The sequence below is a fragment of the Furipterus horrens genome, unplaced genomic scaffold (genome assembly GCF_987537825.1).
Source record: "Furipterus horrens unplaced genomic scaffold, mFurHor1.1.pri manual_scaffold_10, whole genome shotgun sequence".
Classification (NCBI taxonomy): domain Eukaryota; kingdom Metazoa; phylum Chordata; class Mammalia; order Chiroptera; family Furipteridae; genus Furipterus; species Furipterus horrens.
In genome coordinates, this window is record NW_028327180.1 from 42,122,848 (window position 1) to 42,136,291 (window position 13,444).

General features: G+C 55.0%; 1 protein-coding gene across 1 annotated transcript; it reads left to right on the forward strand.

The window, feature by feature from the left end:
- Positions 1 to 973: 973 nt before the first annotated feature.
- On the forward strand, positions 974 to 11,800 carry PIN1 (peptidylprolyl cis/trans isomerase, NIMA-interacting 1). The gene is made up of 4 exons (XM_090289519.1): positions 974 to 1,077; positions 3,041 to 3,253; positions 10,220 to 10,330; positions 11,216 to 11,800. The coding sequence occupies exons 1-4, from the start codon at positions 1,020 to 1,022 to the stop codon at positions 11,323 to 11,325; spliced, it is 492 nt and encodes a 163-aa protein (XP_090145645.1). The 5' UTR covers positions 974 to 1,019; the 3' UTR covers positions 11,326 to 11,800.
- The last annotated feature ends 1,644 nt before the right edge of the window (positions 11,801 to 13,444 follow it).

A 13,444-nucleotide genomic window follows, 5' to 3' on the forward strand; every position in this document is an offset into this window, starting at 1 on the left:
CTTGTGAACAAGTTTCCTTGTTTTTCATGTCATTGCGCCTCTTTCTTTTTAAAGGTGACATGAGGGTCCATGTTATAGATGAACTGTATTTGAACTCTTCCTTGTTAGTGTCTGACTTCCAAATCTTATCTTCAGCCCTGGGTCCCCAACCATGTCCTCGGTGCCCCATGGGCACTGTAGACTCCTTTTTAAATTGACTCAAATTGAACTCATCCTCTTCCCACCTGTGCCTCCTCTATGCCCCCCCCCCCCCGAGTGGCAGTACCAACACCCACAAGTCATAAGGATGGTGGCAAAAGCCAGCTTGAGAGAAAAGAGTGAGTAGGTTCTAAAGTAAGTGTAAGGTGTTTGGGTCAATGGCATAGGGAAAGGGTTAGCTTTGCACAAAATATAAAAGGGAGCGGATTAGTCTGGAACATCTAGAGGAAAGAGGGGGGAAGAGGTTGCAGGATAGAGGAGCCAAATTTAGGCTTCTGGTTATTAGGTCCTCATTACCAAGGCAACTGCGTTGCTATGGCAACAACAAAGGCAGCACGGGTTCTTCCAACTACCCCATAGGTTGCTGTCACTGCCACACCAGCCAGACACTTCCGCATGGGGGGGGGGGGGGGCTGCGGCCATCCGGAAATGGTTTAGGAAGACGGGAATTGCTGCTGCTGTAGCCAATCGGATAGGTTCTGTGGCTAAGGATGCAAAGGAGGGGTCAAGACTTCTCTGAAGCTTGTCAAAGGGCCTTGAGAAGGCGGGAGTATGTCCCTTCCTCACCACTGATGGCCAGAGGAGAAGAGAAGGGCGGGCCCAGGTAAACGAAAGAAAAAAAAAAAGGCGGAGGGGATACGCCTGCTCTCGCTTCTGCCCAATAGAAATCCAGAAGTCCAGTTAAGGTGCCCAATGAGTGTCGTCGTCAGCCGCCTGCGCTAGGCACTCCTAGCCAATAGATGGTGATGGTGGTAGTGGGCGGGCACAGGCGGCATCGGCGGTGCGGCGGAGGCGGAGCAGGCGCTGCAGCAGGAGGGAAGATGGCGGACGAAGAGAAGCTACCGCTGGGCTGGGAGAAGCGCATGAGCCGCAGCTCAGGTGCCGCGGGGGTCGGGGCTGGGGCAGGGCCGCGCGGGCATGCGGAAGCAAGGCTCGAGCTCGCCCCTCGGTCACGGCGCAGCCGCCCGATTCCTGTGGGGTCTTGGCTCCTCAGCGTCGTCCCGGGTAACGGCCCCGGCCCGCCCTGTGAAGGCCTCCAGCCTCTGAAGCCGGGAAGCCTGAGAACACTGAGGCGTGGCCGGGGCCGGGGAGGCCTAATGCGTTGCGGGGGGCGGTGAAGGGGATGATCCCATGGCGTCCCTCTGGGCGATGGCCCTGGACCTGCAGATCGGGCTGACACCTTTCAGTCTAATGCATCTGATGTCGCTAGGGAACGTCTCTGTACCCCGCTGGGCCTGGGGGGTCACCCCTGGGGGAGGACATCCCAAGCCCATGCTTAAGGTGTGGCCCCAGGGTGTTGCCTGGCCTCGGATGCACAACCTACGCCTGCTACCACGCCTGCCACCCACATCTAACCCTGAGCCTATGGTTATATTCTGCCTGACGAGGGCTTCTATTCTTTGGTCCAATTTAAGGCTTATCAAAAATAATAATGTCGATAACAGGGCACTTTTATCAGCTCCAGGCATTGTGGCAAGCGTTTTAAGTTTCTTCTTTCTGAATGGCCACAACTCTGGGAAGTCGGTAGTCATGACTTCCATTTTGCAGGTGAGGAAACTGAGGTCAGAAAATTTAAGGATCTTGCCCAAGGTCATTTATCTGAGGGGGTGGGGTCTTAGGGCTGGGTTAGAACGCAGTCAGTTTGACTCCAGAGCCCCATGCCCTTGTCACTGCAAACTGCAGAGAAGCAGTCCCTGCATCTTACTCCACTGCCTCCATTGCCCATAGTAATCACAGTCGCAGTAATAATTCTGATTTATTGAATGCCAGGCGCTCTGGTGAGCACTTTGCATACATCAACATCCACTCTCCAAATTAACCCCATGAAGTTTGATGGCCCTATCTCTCATTTCACCTCTACTTTTCAAGGAGATAGAGTCCATTGCTGAGGTTTTAGAGATCATCAGTGGCTCCAGCCCTGGCCTATTGCTGTGACCTGTGGCATAAATCTGAGCTCTGCTCAACTCTGTGCCCCCAGTCCTGCCATTTATGCTTGGTTCAACCTTGACAATCCTCCTCGGGGGTGACATCCAGCCCTTCGCAGTGCTGGGCACAAGTCCTCCACATAACCCAGGCAAACTCTGGTTCCTTGGAATGACACTCCTTTTCTAGTGGGAGCCTCTCACTTCAAGTTACTGTGTGCCATGTTCACTCCATGCTCCTCAGTCCCTGTGTAACATCCGGCCCCCAGTAACACTGGCCCCACCTTGTGCAGACAGTACACTGCAGGGGGAAAGAGCAGAGCTTTGGTGTCTGACATCTGGGTACAGTTCCTGCCTTTCCCTAATGTGCCTGGCGCACAGTAAACACTCAGGAAACTTTACCTAGTTTTGTTGTCTGTAAAATGGAGGTGGTGATAGCTGTCACACTCCTAATATGTGTCGGGAGCTATCCTAAGCCTATTAGAGATGTGAACTTGTCTAGTCCTTACAGCAACCCAACAGGCGGGTACTGTTGTCATCTCCATTTTACAGGTGAGAAAACCGAGGCCTGGGGGAGGTAGGTCATGCAGTGAGTAAGGGTCAGAGCCGGATATGAGAACAGGTGGTCTGGCTGCCGAGTGCATGCTTTGAACTACTTCATCTCCTCCACCCTGGCTGCTTCTCTTACCACCCAGGTTTATTCAAAGTTATCGGTGACTGAAGTTACCATGTCTTATTTGCTTGACTGGTACTGATCTGCCCCTACCTAGAATGTTAGCTCCCTGAGGGCCTGTGGCACATGGTGGACACACAGTGGATTTGCTGAGTGATGGCATCTCATAGGCCAATCCCTTATTCTAGCCTCAGGGTAGTGTCCTACGAGCAGTCCCAGCTGAGTTTCCCACCTCCTTTCCCTCCAGGCCGGGTGTACTACTTCAACCACATCACTAATGCCAGCCAGTGGGAGCGGCCAAGTGGCAACAGCAGTGGCAGCGGCAAAAATGGACAGGGGGAACCCACCAGGGTCCGCTGCTCACATCTGCTAGTCAAGCACAGCCAGTCACGGCGGCCTTCATCTTGGAGGCAAGAGAAGATCACCCGGACCAAGGAGGAGGCCCTGGAGCTGATCAACAGTGAGCAGGGCTGGAGACAGGGTCTGGGAGGAAGGGGTTCTTCTCCCCCAGGGGGCCAGAGCAAGCCTTGTAGAAATCACACCAGACCCTCCACCCCAGCTTGCTCTGCTGTCAGGTGTGGCATGGGCCAACATAGAAGTGTACACGGCATGAGCCTGGCCCACAGGGCCACCTCTTCTTTTTCTTTCCATCTGTAGGAGTGGGAGGACCCAGCCTTGGGGAATGGCAGACCCAGGTTCAGATAGTAGCCATGCCTCTTTAAGCTCCATGACCTTGGGGGACCCAGGTCACCTCCCTGAGACTCACTTTTCCCCTCCATAAAATGGACGTCATCATATCTCTACTTCTGAGGGCTGTTGTGAAAGTCCAACAGGATAGGACAGTGCGTGGTGCACAGTGAGCCCTCAGTCAGCGGGAACTGTTGGTGATCATCAAGCAGGGTTCTGCAGCACATGCGAGAGGTTGGAAAGGTAACAGTACACAGTTGGCCAGCAGTTTATAAGTTTGTTCTGCCCAGCGAGAGGAGGCTGCTCCTTGCGGTTTTTTTTTTCTCCACAGTCTAGAGCAATAGTTGGCAAACTTTTTCTTAACAAGGCCAGATGGTAATATTTTAGGTTTTGCCAGCCATACACAGTCTCTGTAAACTGCTTTGTAATGTGATAGCAGCCATAGACAAAAATGTAAACAAATGGGTGTCGCTATATGCCAATAAAATTCTGTTTAAAAAAATAGTAGGCTTTGGCCTGTGGGCCATTGTTGGCAGAACCCTGATCTAGAGCTGTCCAGTGTGGCTGCCACTACCTACATGTGGCTATGTCCATTTAAATTAAAATTAAGTAATATTAAAGATTGGTTCTTTAGTCACACTGGCCACACTTCAAGTGCTCAGTAGCCACATGTGGCTAGTGGCTGCCATCTTGGACAGCACTGATATAAAATATTTATATTCTTGCGAGAAATTCTGTTGGATGGTGCTGGTCTGGGTCTCACATGCGATTTCATCCTCCGCTGAGCATTTCCCACAAGAGATACCAGACCTCTCCCTGGCTGCTCCTACCCCACATAATTGGTCCCTCACCCATGCCCCGACAGCCTGAATTCCCATCTGACTGCCAGGTCCTGGCTGTGTGACCTTAAGCAAGTTCCTTAACATCTCTGAGTCTTGATCTCTTTCACCTGTAAGGTTAGTATGATGCTAATAGGATCTGTTCATAGGGTAGTTGTGAAGATTCTGACCTAATACATTAAAGCACAGGTAATAACACCTGGCATCTAGTAAAATTACTAGTGGTGATTGTGATTGTTGTTGTTATTAGCACAGACCTGGCAAAGAGTACACACTCAGTAACTTCCATATCACTTGGTCCAGTACTTGGCCAGCACGCACACACACACACACACACACACACACACCACCACCACCACCACCACCACCACCTCCCATATGGTGCCTGGCATGATTAATGGTGCCTGTTAGCCTCATACCTCATAGCATTATAGAGAGCATCTGAGTTCTTGCACAGAATCTTGAAGACAGATTAAAAATCTTGCCTCCTGAGTTTTGTGAGTGCAGGGAACGGATCTGTCTCCCCACTGTATTTCCACCACCCAACACAGAATCTGGCCCATGTTAGCATTCATAGCACTGTTTCATGAACCAGTAGGGAGTAAAAAGGATTCCTGGCAGAGGAAATGACAGAAGTAAAGGCCTGGGGCTAGGCTGTAAACAGAATTTGGGAAGGCTGTGCAGAGGACCAGATCCTTCAAGGGCAGGTTCCAGCCAGGCAGAGAAGGCAAGGAGTTGGGGTCTCTCCTGGTGATAACAGGGGACACATGGCCAAGTGTTACCTGGAGAGGGGCCCTGCAGTGGTGTGCCTTCAGAACTGTGTGGCTCAAGGGTGAAGGGCCAGGGAAGCTGGAAGGTCCAGAGCCCAGGCTGGCTGGGACCAACTAAGAGTGATGGAGAAGGGGGAGAGTACGGGAGGGTGGTTGCCCGGCTGCCTCAAGGAAGAAGAAGGTGGGGAAAGCCCAAACAGAATCTTGAGGTGATGTCTTGGGTCCTCCCAGCTCAAGTGGTTCCTGTTCTAAGGCTTCTGGACCACATGAGAGTGAGCAAGAGGTAATAGGCATTTGAGTGGCAATAGATGCCGCCACTGGTAGGGGGTTAAGAGGTGCAGTCTGGGGAGGGATTCATTAAATCTGAAGAGCCTGAGGAAGACACTTGGGGGAGGCAACTGGGAGAGGGCTTGGGTTCAGCAGATCAGCAAGACCAAAGACAGAAACTCTTAGGCCCACCCTGGCAAGAGATGGCAGGAGGCTAAGGCAGGTGGGCACAGTGAGATCTTATAATTTCTTGGAAAGAAAACAGTCAGGCTGTGGGGACTGCCTGGGAGTGGCAGGTAAGGATGCCTCCCCCGTCTCTAGGATGGACAGGTGAGTGTCGGGTTGGGCTGACGGGGGTGGGGGCCTGAGAGTGCTGAGGTCAGCTTGGATCTTGGGAAGGGTTACCTGGGGCAGGAGCTGCTCCCAGTAAGCAGCTGGACCCTAGGGCCTAAGTTTAAGTGGATGAAGACTAGGGTTAGAAAAGGTAGGGCATGCCTGCCTGTGCTGGAGGTCCTGGTAGAAGCTGTGGGAGGAATTGCAGCTAGACATGATGTGACTTGCACTTGGAGGTAGGTGGGAAGAATGAACCAGATTCTAGAGATTTAGGAGGCAGAATCCAGAGGGATGGGGTAAGGTTGGGACCAGTGCGACCTACCCTAAAGTCACAGAAATGGATGCTGGTGCCAGCTGAGTTGCCTTAAGCAAGTGTCTTCATTCTCAGAGCCTCAGTTCCTTTTCTGTAAAATGGGGACAAGGTGGCCATGAACATCCAGGGAGTACTCAACAGAGCAGTGGACTAAGGGTCAGGCACTCACTATCTACATGGTGGAGCCTTGACCTCAGTCATTTAGGCATGTGGGGGGGCGGGCAAGGTGAAGACAAGGCCTTGCCTCAGTGTCAGCCCCTGCTGCTTCCCCAAAGCCCATGGAAAGAGCTCTGGGTAAGGATGCAGGAGGCCGGTGGGCTCAGCGTGCAGACCCTCTGATGACCTTGGGCAGTGATCCCCCTCTTGGCCTGAGCGCCCTGAGACACTGAGATGGGGTTGGGGCAGGCCTCCTTCAGGATTGTTAGGAGGGAGCAGCGAAATGCAGGCTGTGCTCCACGTCAGCGCGCTTGGGGCATTTGGGCCTCCTGTTTTCTCCCATGAAAGTGAATGTTCCCCCATCACGGGCTTGCTCCAGGTGATCAGGAGATGAGGATTTGCACAGCTCTCTCTGTAGCTGGCAGCCTGGTCTGGAGTCTCATCAGTATCCAGTAAGAGCCAGTGCTCCTGCTGCCCCAAGGGGGCAGGCTGCCTGCAGTGAGAACCAGCACAGCCAAGTTTTCTGCTGATGCTCCTTTTCTCAGCATTGGCTCCTCTGCAGCTGCTGGGCTGTGGCCAGGGGCCCTCAGAGATCTAAGAACTGGCTGCCTGTAAATTGCTGGTGTCCTTGTCTGAGGAGGCCAGGCCATGGAGAAGCCCTCCCCACCTGCTCCATCCCTCTGCTCCCATATGCCCAGGGCCTTAGGGCTTAAGGGAGGCCCTGATGTGAACAACAGTCCCCGCAAATGTACTCCTACCCAGGATCGAGGGTCAACGAGTGCCTTTGGTCAAGTCTTCCCACCCTAGGTCAATGACTCCCTGCCAGCTTGCTGACTTCAGGCAGGGTTTCTGGTCTCTCTGGGCCCTTCCTGCTGGATCTTGGGTCTTCTGGGATGACAGAACCAAGCCTGTCACCTTTTTCCTTTCAAGTTTTCTTCCCTCCTTTGTCTCCAAACCCTCTTAGGGTCAGAGAGGACCCCATTTGTTCACTCACTTTCCCTTAGGTAATTTCCCTGTTTTAGCTTGGGCTGCCATGACAATGCCAGAGCCTGGAGGATTTAGACAACAGGGGTTTATTCTCAGCATCCTGGAGGCCAGGAGTTCAAGCTCAAGTTCTGACTGACTCAGTTTCTGGTAAGGGCTCTTCCTGGCTCACAGGCAGCTGCCTACTTTCTCTTGCCCACGTGGAGAGAGAAAGTGAAGCTCTCTGATGTCTCTTCTTATAGGAACGGTAAGTATTGGATCAAGGCCCCACCCACATGACCTCATTTAAACTTAATGACTTCTGTAGAGTCCCATCTCTTAAGTACAGTCACATTGAGGGGTCAGGGCTTCAACACAAGAACCGGGGGCACATAATTCAGTCCATATTGTGGGACTGACAGCTAGTAACCATGAAGGGCTTGCTCTGGTCCAGGCCCTGCTCCGGCAGTAACTTTACTCCTAACAATAGCTCTCCAAGGTGGGAGCTGCTAATTAGCCCATTTTACAGGTCAGGCAAGTGAGGCACCAAGAGGAAAAGTTACCCACCAGGGTCACAGAGCTCAGGAGCAGTAAAGCTGGGCTCTGAGCACAGCAGTTAAGGTTCAGAGTCCACCTCCTCAGCCTTGGGGATATGTTGTGATCTGCCAGCAGAGTCAGATGCTATTCTGTTGTGCATCCTGTTTCAGGGGCTCCTGAACTCCCCGAAGCAGGGTGAAGGCGCCTGCTCCAGACTGGGAGATCCCTGGGAGGCCACCCTGGTCTGCCCTGCTCTCCATCAGTGCCCTAGGCGAGCTCTGTTGGATGAGCACTGTCTTGGTGACGCATTGATGCAGTCCGGTGAGCGCAGGGCATTGCCAGGAAACAGCAAGGGCCGTATGGTCCGTATGTCCTTTCTTGCCTTCTCTTTGGCATTTGGGCCTGAGGTTCACAGAAAAAATACGGGATTCCAGCATTTCTGCCTACAGAGCCCAGTGGTGCATCTCTCTCCCTCCTTCCCTGTGGCCTGTTTCTGTCTCATTTATTCATGGATTCCTTCAACATTAGTGAACACCTGTTCTGTGTACAGCGCCAGGTACTGGGGACACAGCAGTGAGCAAGGTTGATGCAGCCCCATCCCCCAAGTATGAGGTAGGCCACAGACTGGACAGTGTTAAGTGCAGGCCCACAGGGGCACCTCACGCAGCAGGGTCTTAAGGAAGCCTCCCAGGTGAGACTAGAATATAGCAGGCATGCTTCAGGTGGGAAGAGATACCTAAGCAAGGGTGGCATTATGGACACCGTCGAGGTGGAAGGTAGATGGGGTGAGAGGAGCAGAGAAGCAGGGCAGGACTGGGTGGGATGTCCTGGTGGAGGTGTGTAAGACTGAGCTGAGGGGACGCAGGGATCTAAAGGTTCCCTTGCAACTTGGCTTGTGGCCAAAACCAGATCCCTGTAGGTGAGAGGGGAAGGCAGGGGTGACTGGGATGTTTGTGGGAGTATCAAGCAGTTAGATACCAGGATACTGCGTGCGGTTGCTACTGTGATTGCAATGAGATGGGTGATAGGCACACAGTCATAGTCATGCCATTTTAACTGTGATCCCTGGCAGATGGGAGACAGTGACCTTGAGGTCAAATAGGAGTCTGAGTGGGCCTGGTGAAGTTTGCAGCCCAGCATAAGGCAGGTGGCCCTGGTTGGGTGTCTGGACCTCAGAGTCCCAGGTAGGTTAATCGCATTGTCCCTGTGGGGCTCAGACAGGTACCAGTCAAGTGTGTCACAGCCTTGTTTATCAAACAGGAGCACCGGGTCAAAGTGTCAACTTTGGTGTGCAGAAACCCTGGCACGTGTGACAGGGTGACCCATCTGGTGTGTGCTGGTGTCCGATTGCTAAGCCAGGTGGGCACGTGGTCCTGGGCACCACATGGGCCTCAGAGAGAATGCCCCTGGGAGAGTGGCTGTCAGGAAGGCCATCAGGCCCAGCTTGAGTGGAGGTCTAGAGCCAGATGTCATGGGAGCCCACCCTGTGGCTGAACTTGTGGGCACAGGGAAGAGGCTGGCAGGGCCACTCATTCATGTGCCAGGGCAGCTGGTCAGAGCAGGACAGGCGTTTCAGGGAGGGGAGGACAGGTTCTGGCGCCAAGGGCTCCTGCCTGGACTCAAAGGAGCAGCTGGTGGCTCCTTTTTCTACCTGCACACACACGGCCCTCTGCTCTGTCCCCAAAAGAGTCACATAGTGCTTGTCGCTGCCCCCTGGCACCCTCTGCTGGGAACCCTTTTCCTCAGTCATCCTTGCCCTTCCTGTCAGCCCCAGCTTCCATTTCCGTCCAGAGGAAGTTGGTACCGGTGGGGACAGTTTGGGCTACGAAGAATATGGGGTTCTGCCAACACACCTTGTTAGGGTAGCTGGGAAAAGGCCCATAGCCCATGGGACTGTCCCTTCCCAGGCTATCTTCACAATACCCCAGTGAGCCACCTAGGCCTTCCTCCAGCTTTTGATAGGACAACTGAGGCCCAGAGGCTGAGGACTCAGCCAGCTCCTGTGACAGGTGGGCTCACACTCCAGCCTCCTGCCTTTCTCTGAGAAGCTTCTAGAAGTTTCCCACTGCTGTCCTGGAGACTCAGGGGGCCCTGTCTTCATCTGTCCTGTTGCCTGCTGTCGTCCCTAATCTGCCTGGAGTTAGGTTTTCTCAGAATATGAGTGGGAGGTGGGAAGAGATCATGCTAGGTTCATGTGATATTTGTGTGGAGTGCAGGAAAGAAAGGGAGCGGGAGTTTAGGAATGGGGTGTGAGACCAGCGTGGCTGTTGAGGTTACTGCAGGGTCTCAGTGCACATGCACGTGGAAGACGTCACTTCATGGACACCTGTGACTCCAGGCATGACTGTGCACGCCCATGCAGGGAGAAAGCATTTGTGGGTGTGTGTTAGCATGTGGGGTGGCGAGTAGTAACCTGTACGTGTGTGTGTGTGTACACAGTAAAGCAGAGATTGCACGGCTCCATCCTGAGCAACATGCTAACCTGCACCTGGGGCCCTCTGCCCTGTGCCGTCCCACCCCTGACGTGGGGTCTGTGTGCCTCCTGTCATGTGTGTCCACAGGCTACATCCAGAAGATCAAGTCGGGAGAGGAGGACTTTGAATCTCTGGCTTCGCAGTTCAGTGACTGCAGCTCGGCCAAGGCCAGGGGAGACCTGGGTGCCTTCAGCAGAGGTGCGCAAATAATGGGCACCACCGAGCCCTGGGGGACCCTCTGGCCCACCAGCCTATAGAGGATGGATGGGATGGCCCCTGCCGCACAGGCCTTCAGGGTCCACCAGGTGGCAGCACAGCCCATCCCTCAGGCTTCAGCAGCTGCCTTGCTGGTGGGGGATGGGTGACTGCCAGAGCCTTCTCCCGTGTCATTCCATCCTGGGTTGGGGAGTAAGTCTGTGTGTTTCTTTGCACATTTTCCCCCATCACCGACCACCAGGCTGCTATTTGCCTCTCCTGTTGGAGGTGTAAGGCAGGAGCCCCTGAGAGCTGCTGCATAGTCTCCCAGAATCCTCTGCACTGCCCTTACTGGTGGGGAGCCCCAGGTGAGAAGAGGACCAATTGGCCGGATTAGTAGCCCCGAGTTTACGCGTGCCTGTCTGGGACAGTGGGAAGGGAAGAGCAGAGGGAACCAGGTCATCACCTCCTCCTCCTCTTTGTCCTCCTTCCCCTCCATCCCTGAGATACCCAGGATGGAGTGAGGGATGTGAGGTAACCAACAAGGAGCTGCCACCCACCTCAGGAGGCAGGCGAGACATGATGTGGCAGGGGCTGGGAACTGAGCCCAGGGAGATAAATTCATCACTGAAATGCATCTCCAGGCGCACAGCAGTGCCAGCAGCTCTGCCTGACATCCCTCATGCTGTCCTCAGGCTTCCTGGGGCCTCTTTAATGGCCCTGCGGCCTCCAGCTGGGCTGCTCAGCACTGTAACCGGGCCATAAACCTAGTGACAGATGAGGGCAAGGCTGGGTACAGGTGGGAGCCCCATCTGGCTGCCCTGCCTGGTCCTGGCTTCTGCCAGGTCTTGACCCCCCACGCACACATCATCCCTTACACTTCCCCAGGTCAGATGCAAAAGCCATTTGAAGATGCCTCCTTTGCCCTTCGGACGGGGGAGATGAGCGGGCCCGTGTTCACGGATTCCGGCATCCACATCATCCTGCGCACAGAGTGAGGGAGCAGGTGGCCCAGGCCTGACCTCTGGGGTGGGGTGGGGCAGGGCAGGGTGGCTGGGCCCGCAGACCCTGCTTACTGCCACCAGCCAAGCATGGGCGCCCCTCCCTGCTAATGTCACACAGTATTTATTCCCAAAATGGCTAGGGAGAGGGGGCTCTGCACCATGAGGGGCCCCCTGTCTGCCCCAGGTTGGGGCTATCCCTGCCAGATTCCCTCCTCTTTAGGAATTGACTTTGGAAGGGCAGCCGTGAGGGGAGGCTCCCAGACCCATGGGGTGAGGGTTAGCTGTCCCTTATCCCCCCAGGTCCAGGACGCGGGTCGGAGGGTCTTACTTTGTTTCTGGTTATGCCATGTTCCTCTGTTAAATTGCAAACAGCAAATGCTCTGCACGGGGCTCAGGCCGCCACTGCCTTGGGGCCCTGTGAGCAGCAGTGCAGCCCCCTCCGCACCTCCATTAAACCTGGAACCACTCACTGCTCTGCAGTCCTGTGTCTCATTTCCTCCCTGCTGTGGGGACGCGGGCACGATCAGGGGAGCAACCCCCTCCTGCCACCCCTAGTGTCCAAGTGTCCAGGCTGCACTTATTCCCTTAGCAGCCTCTCCACATCCTGGGCCTGAGGATGTCCTCCAGGAATTCAGCCCAGCAGCCACACTCCAGGGAAGTGGGGCACCATTCAGCGCCACTGGTCCTGAAACCTGGGTGTTCTAGAGTGCAAGGACGCCGCCTGGGCCCCACAGCTCTGTATTCAGCAGATCAAGTGGAGCTGGAGGTCCAGACTGAAGCCCCTCTGCCCTGGGTGCTCTGCATGCTGCCGCCCCCTCCACGCGTGGGCCGCCCCAGTTAAATGAATTATGCCCCGCACTCCGCTGCACTGTCACACCACAAGCTCTTCCGGCAGGTTGAGCCTGGGCCCTGCGCCTCTGCGGATGCTGGCGAGGGCCTGCGCTGGAACAGGGGAGGAGGGAACTGTCTCCGAGCGCAGGGGGAGCCTGTGGCAGATGGGAGATGATGGGCTTTCGTTCCTCTTAGGGCGGGGCGCTGTGGGTGTGGCTTGGCTGCTCTCCGCCCCCTCCTCGCAGCTGCCGCTGTGCCAGGGTCTGGGCTGAGGGCTCAGAGCTCATTCTGGGGAGTTACGGGTCTGTTAGGTGGTTATGCCCACTCTGCCCACCCCCTCTTCACGGGGACCAGCCGCAACGTGGGGATGGCAGACTACCAGACCTTGGGGACCTGAGCAAATTAAAGTTTTGCTGGCTTGACCCGAAGGGAGGCCCCCAGGGCCGAGTCTCAGTCAGTCACCTGGGCAGACTCCAATCTGGCAGGTTTCAGGAGCAGTCGCTCTCCGCCTGCCGCCTGCTGGAGCATTTGTCATTACGATGGTTTAATGAATTTCAGCTCTGGCGGGCTGAGGAGAGCCGGCTCGGCTCGTAGGCCACACCTCCTGGCAGAATCCTCCGTCGCCTGTGGGGGCCACAAAGCAGGCAGCGAGCAGCCCTACTGTTGGCGTCAACAGTTTTGTGGGGCTGGGGGAGCAATCGCACCCCTCCTGGCCCAATAATTCCTCTGTGAAGGATCAGAAATGAATCCTTGCGGGGCAGGAGGGTTTGCGGAGTTTACTTTCAAAGCGAAGGGGGATGGACCTGTGCCTCGCTTTCAACACCAAAGGCCCAGAGAGGTGTCGCTGGGCTCCCTGGCGGCCAAGACGCTGCCAGAGAAAGGGGTATTTTTCCCTTTCTGGCTGGCAGGGAAATGGTCTTTGTGGCACTCCTGTCACTTTGGGCATCTGTCAGTCTCTCTCGTGCATGTGGCTGTGTAACTGTCTGTTTCTAAGTATGTGTCCATTGCGATCCTGGGAGTACTCCACCCTTGTCTGGGTGTGACCCCCCGCCTCTGTAGACCCCCCTCCCCTTCCTTTGTTTAGCTGTGCAGCAGCCAAAACACAAATACAAAACATCGCTGTTAGACACACAAGCCCCCAGAGCCCATTTAGTGTCAGGCTGATTCATGATTCAGCTGTGCCTTTCCTCACCTGCTCCGCATTCTCCCCATCCCTTCCCGCCCGGAAGGGGGCCATAAATCCCAGGCCTTCAGGATGGTGACAACAGTGTAAGTCTTCCGT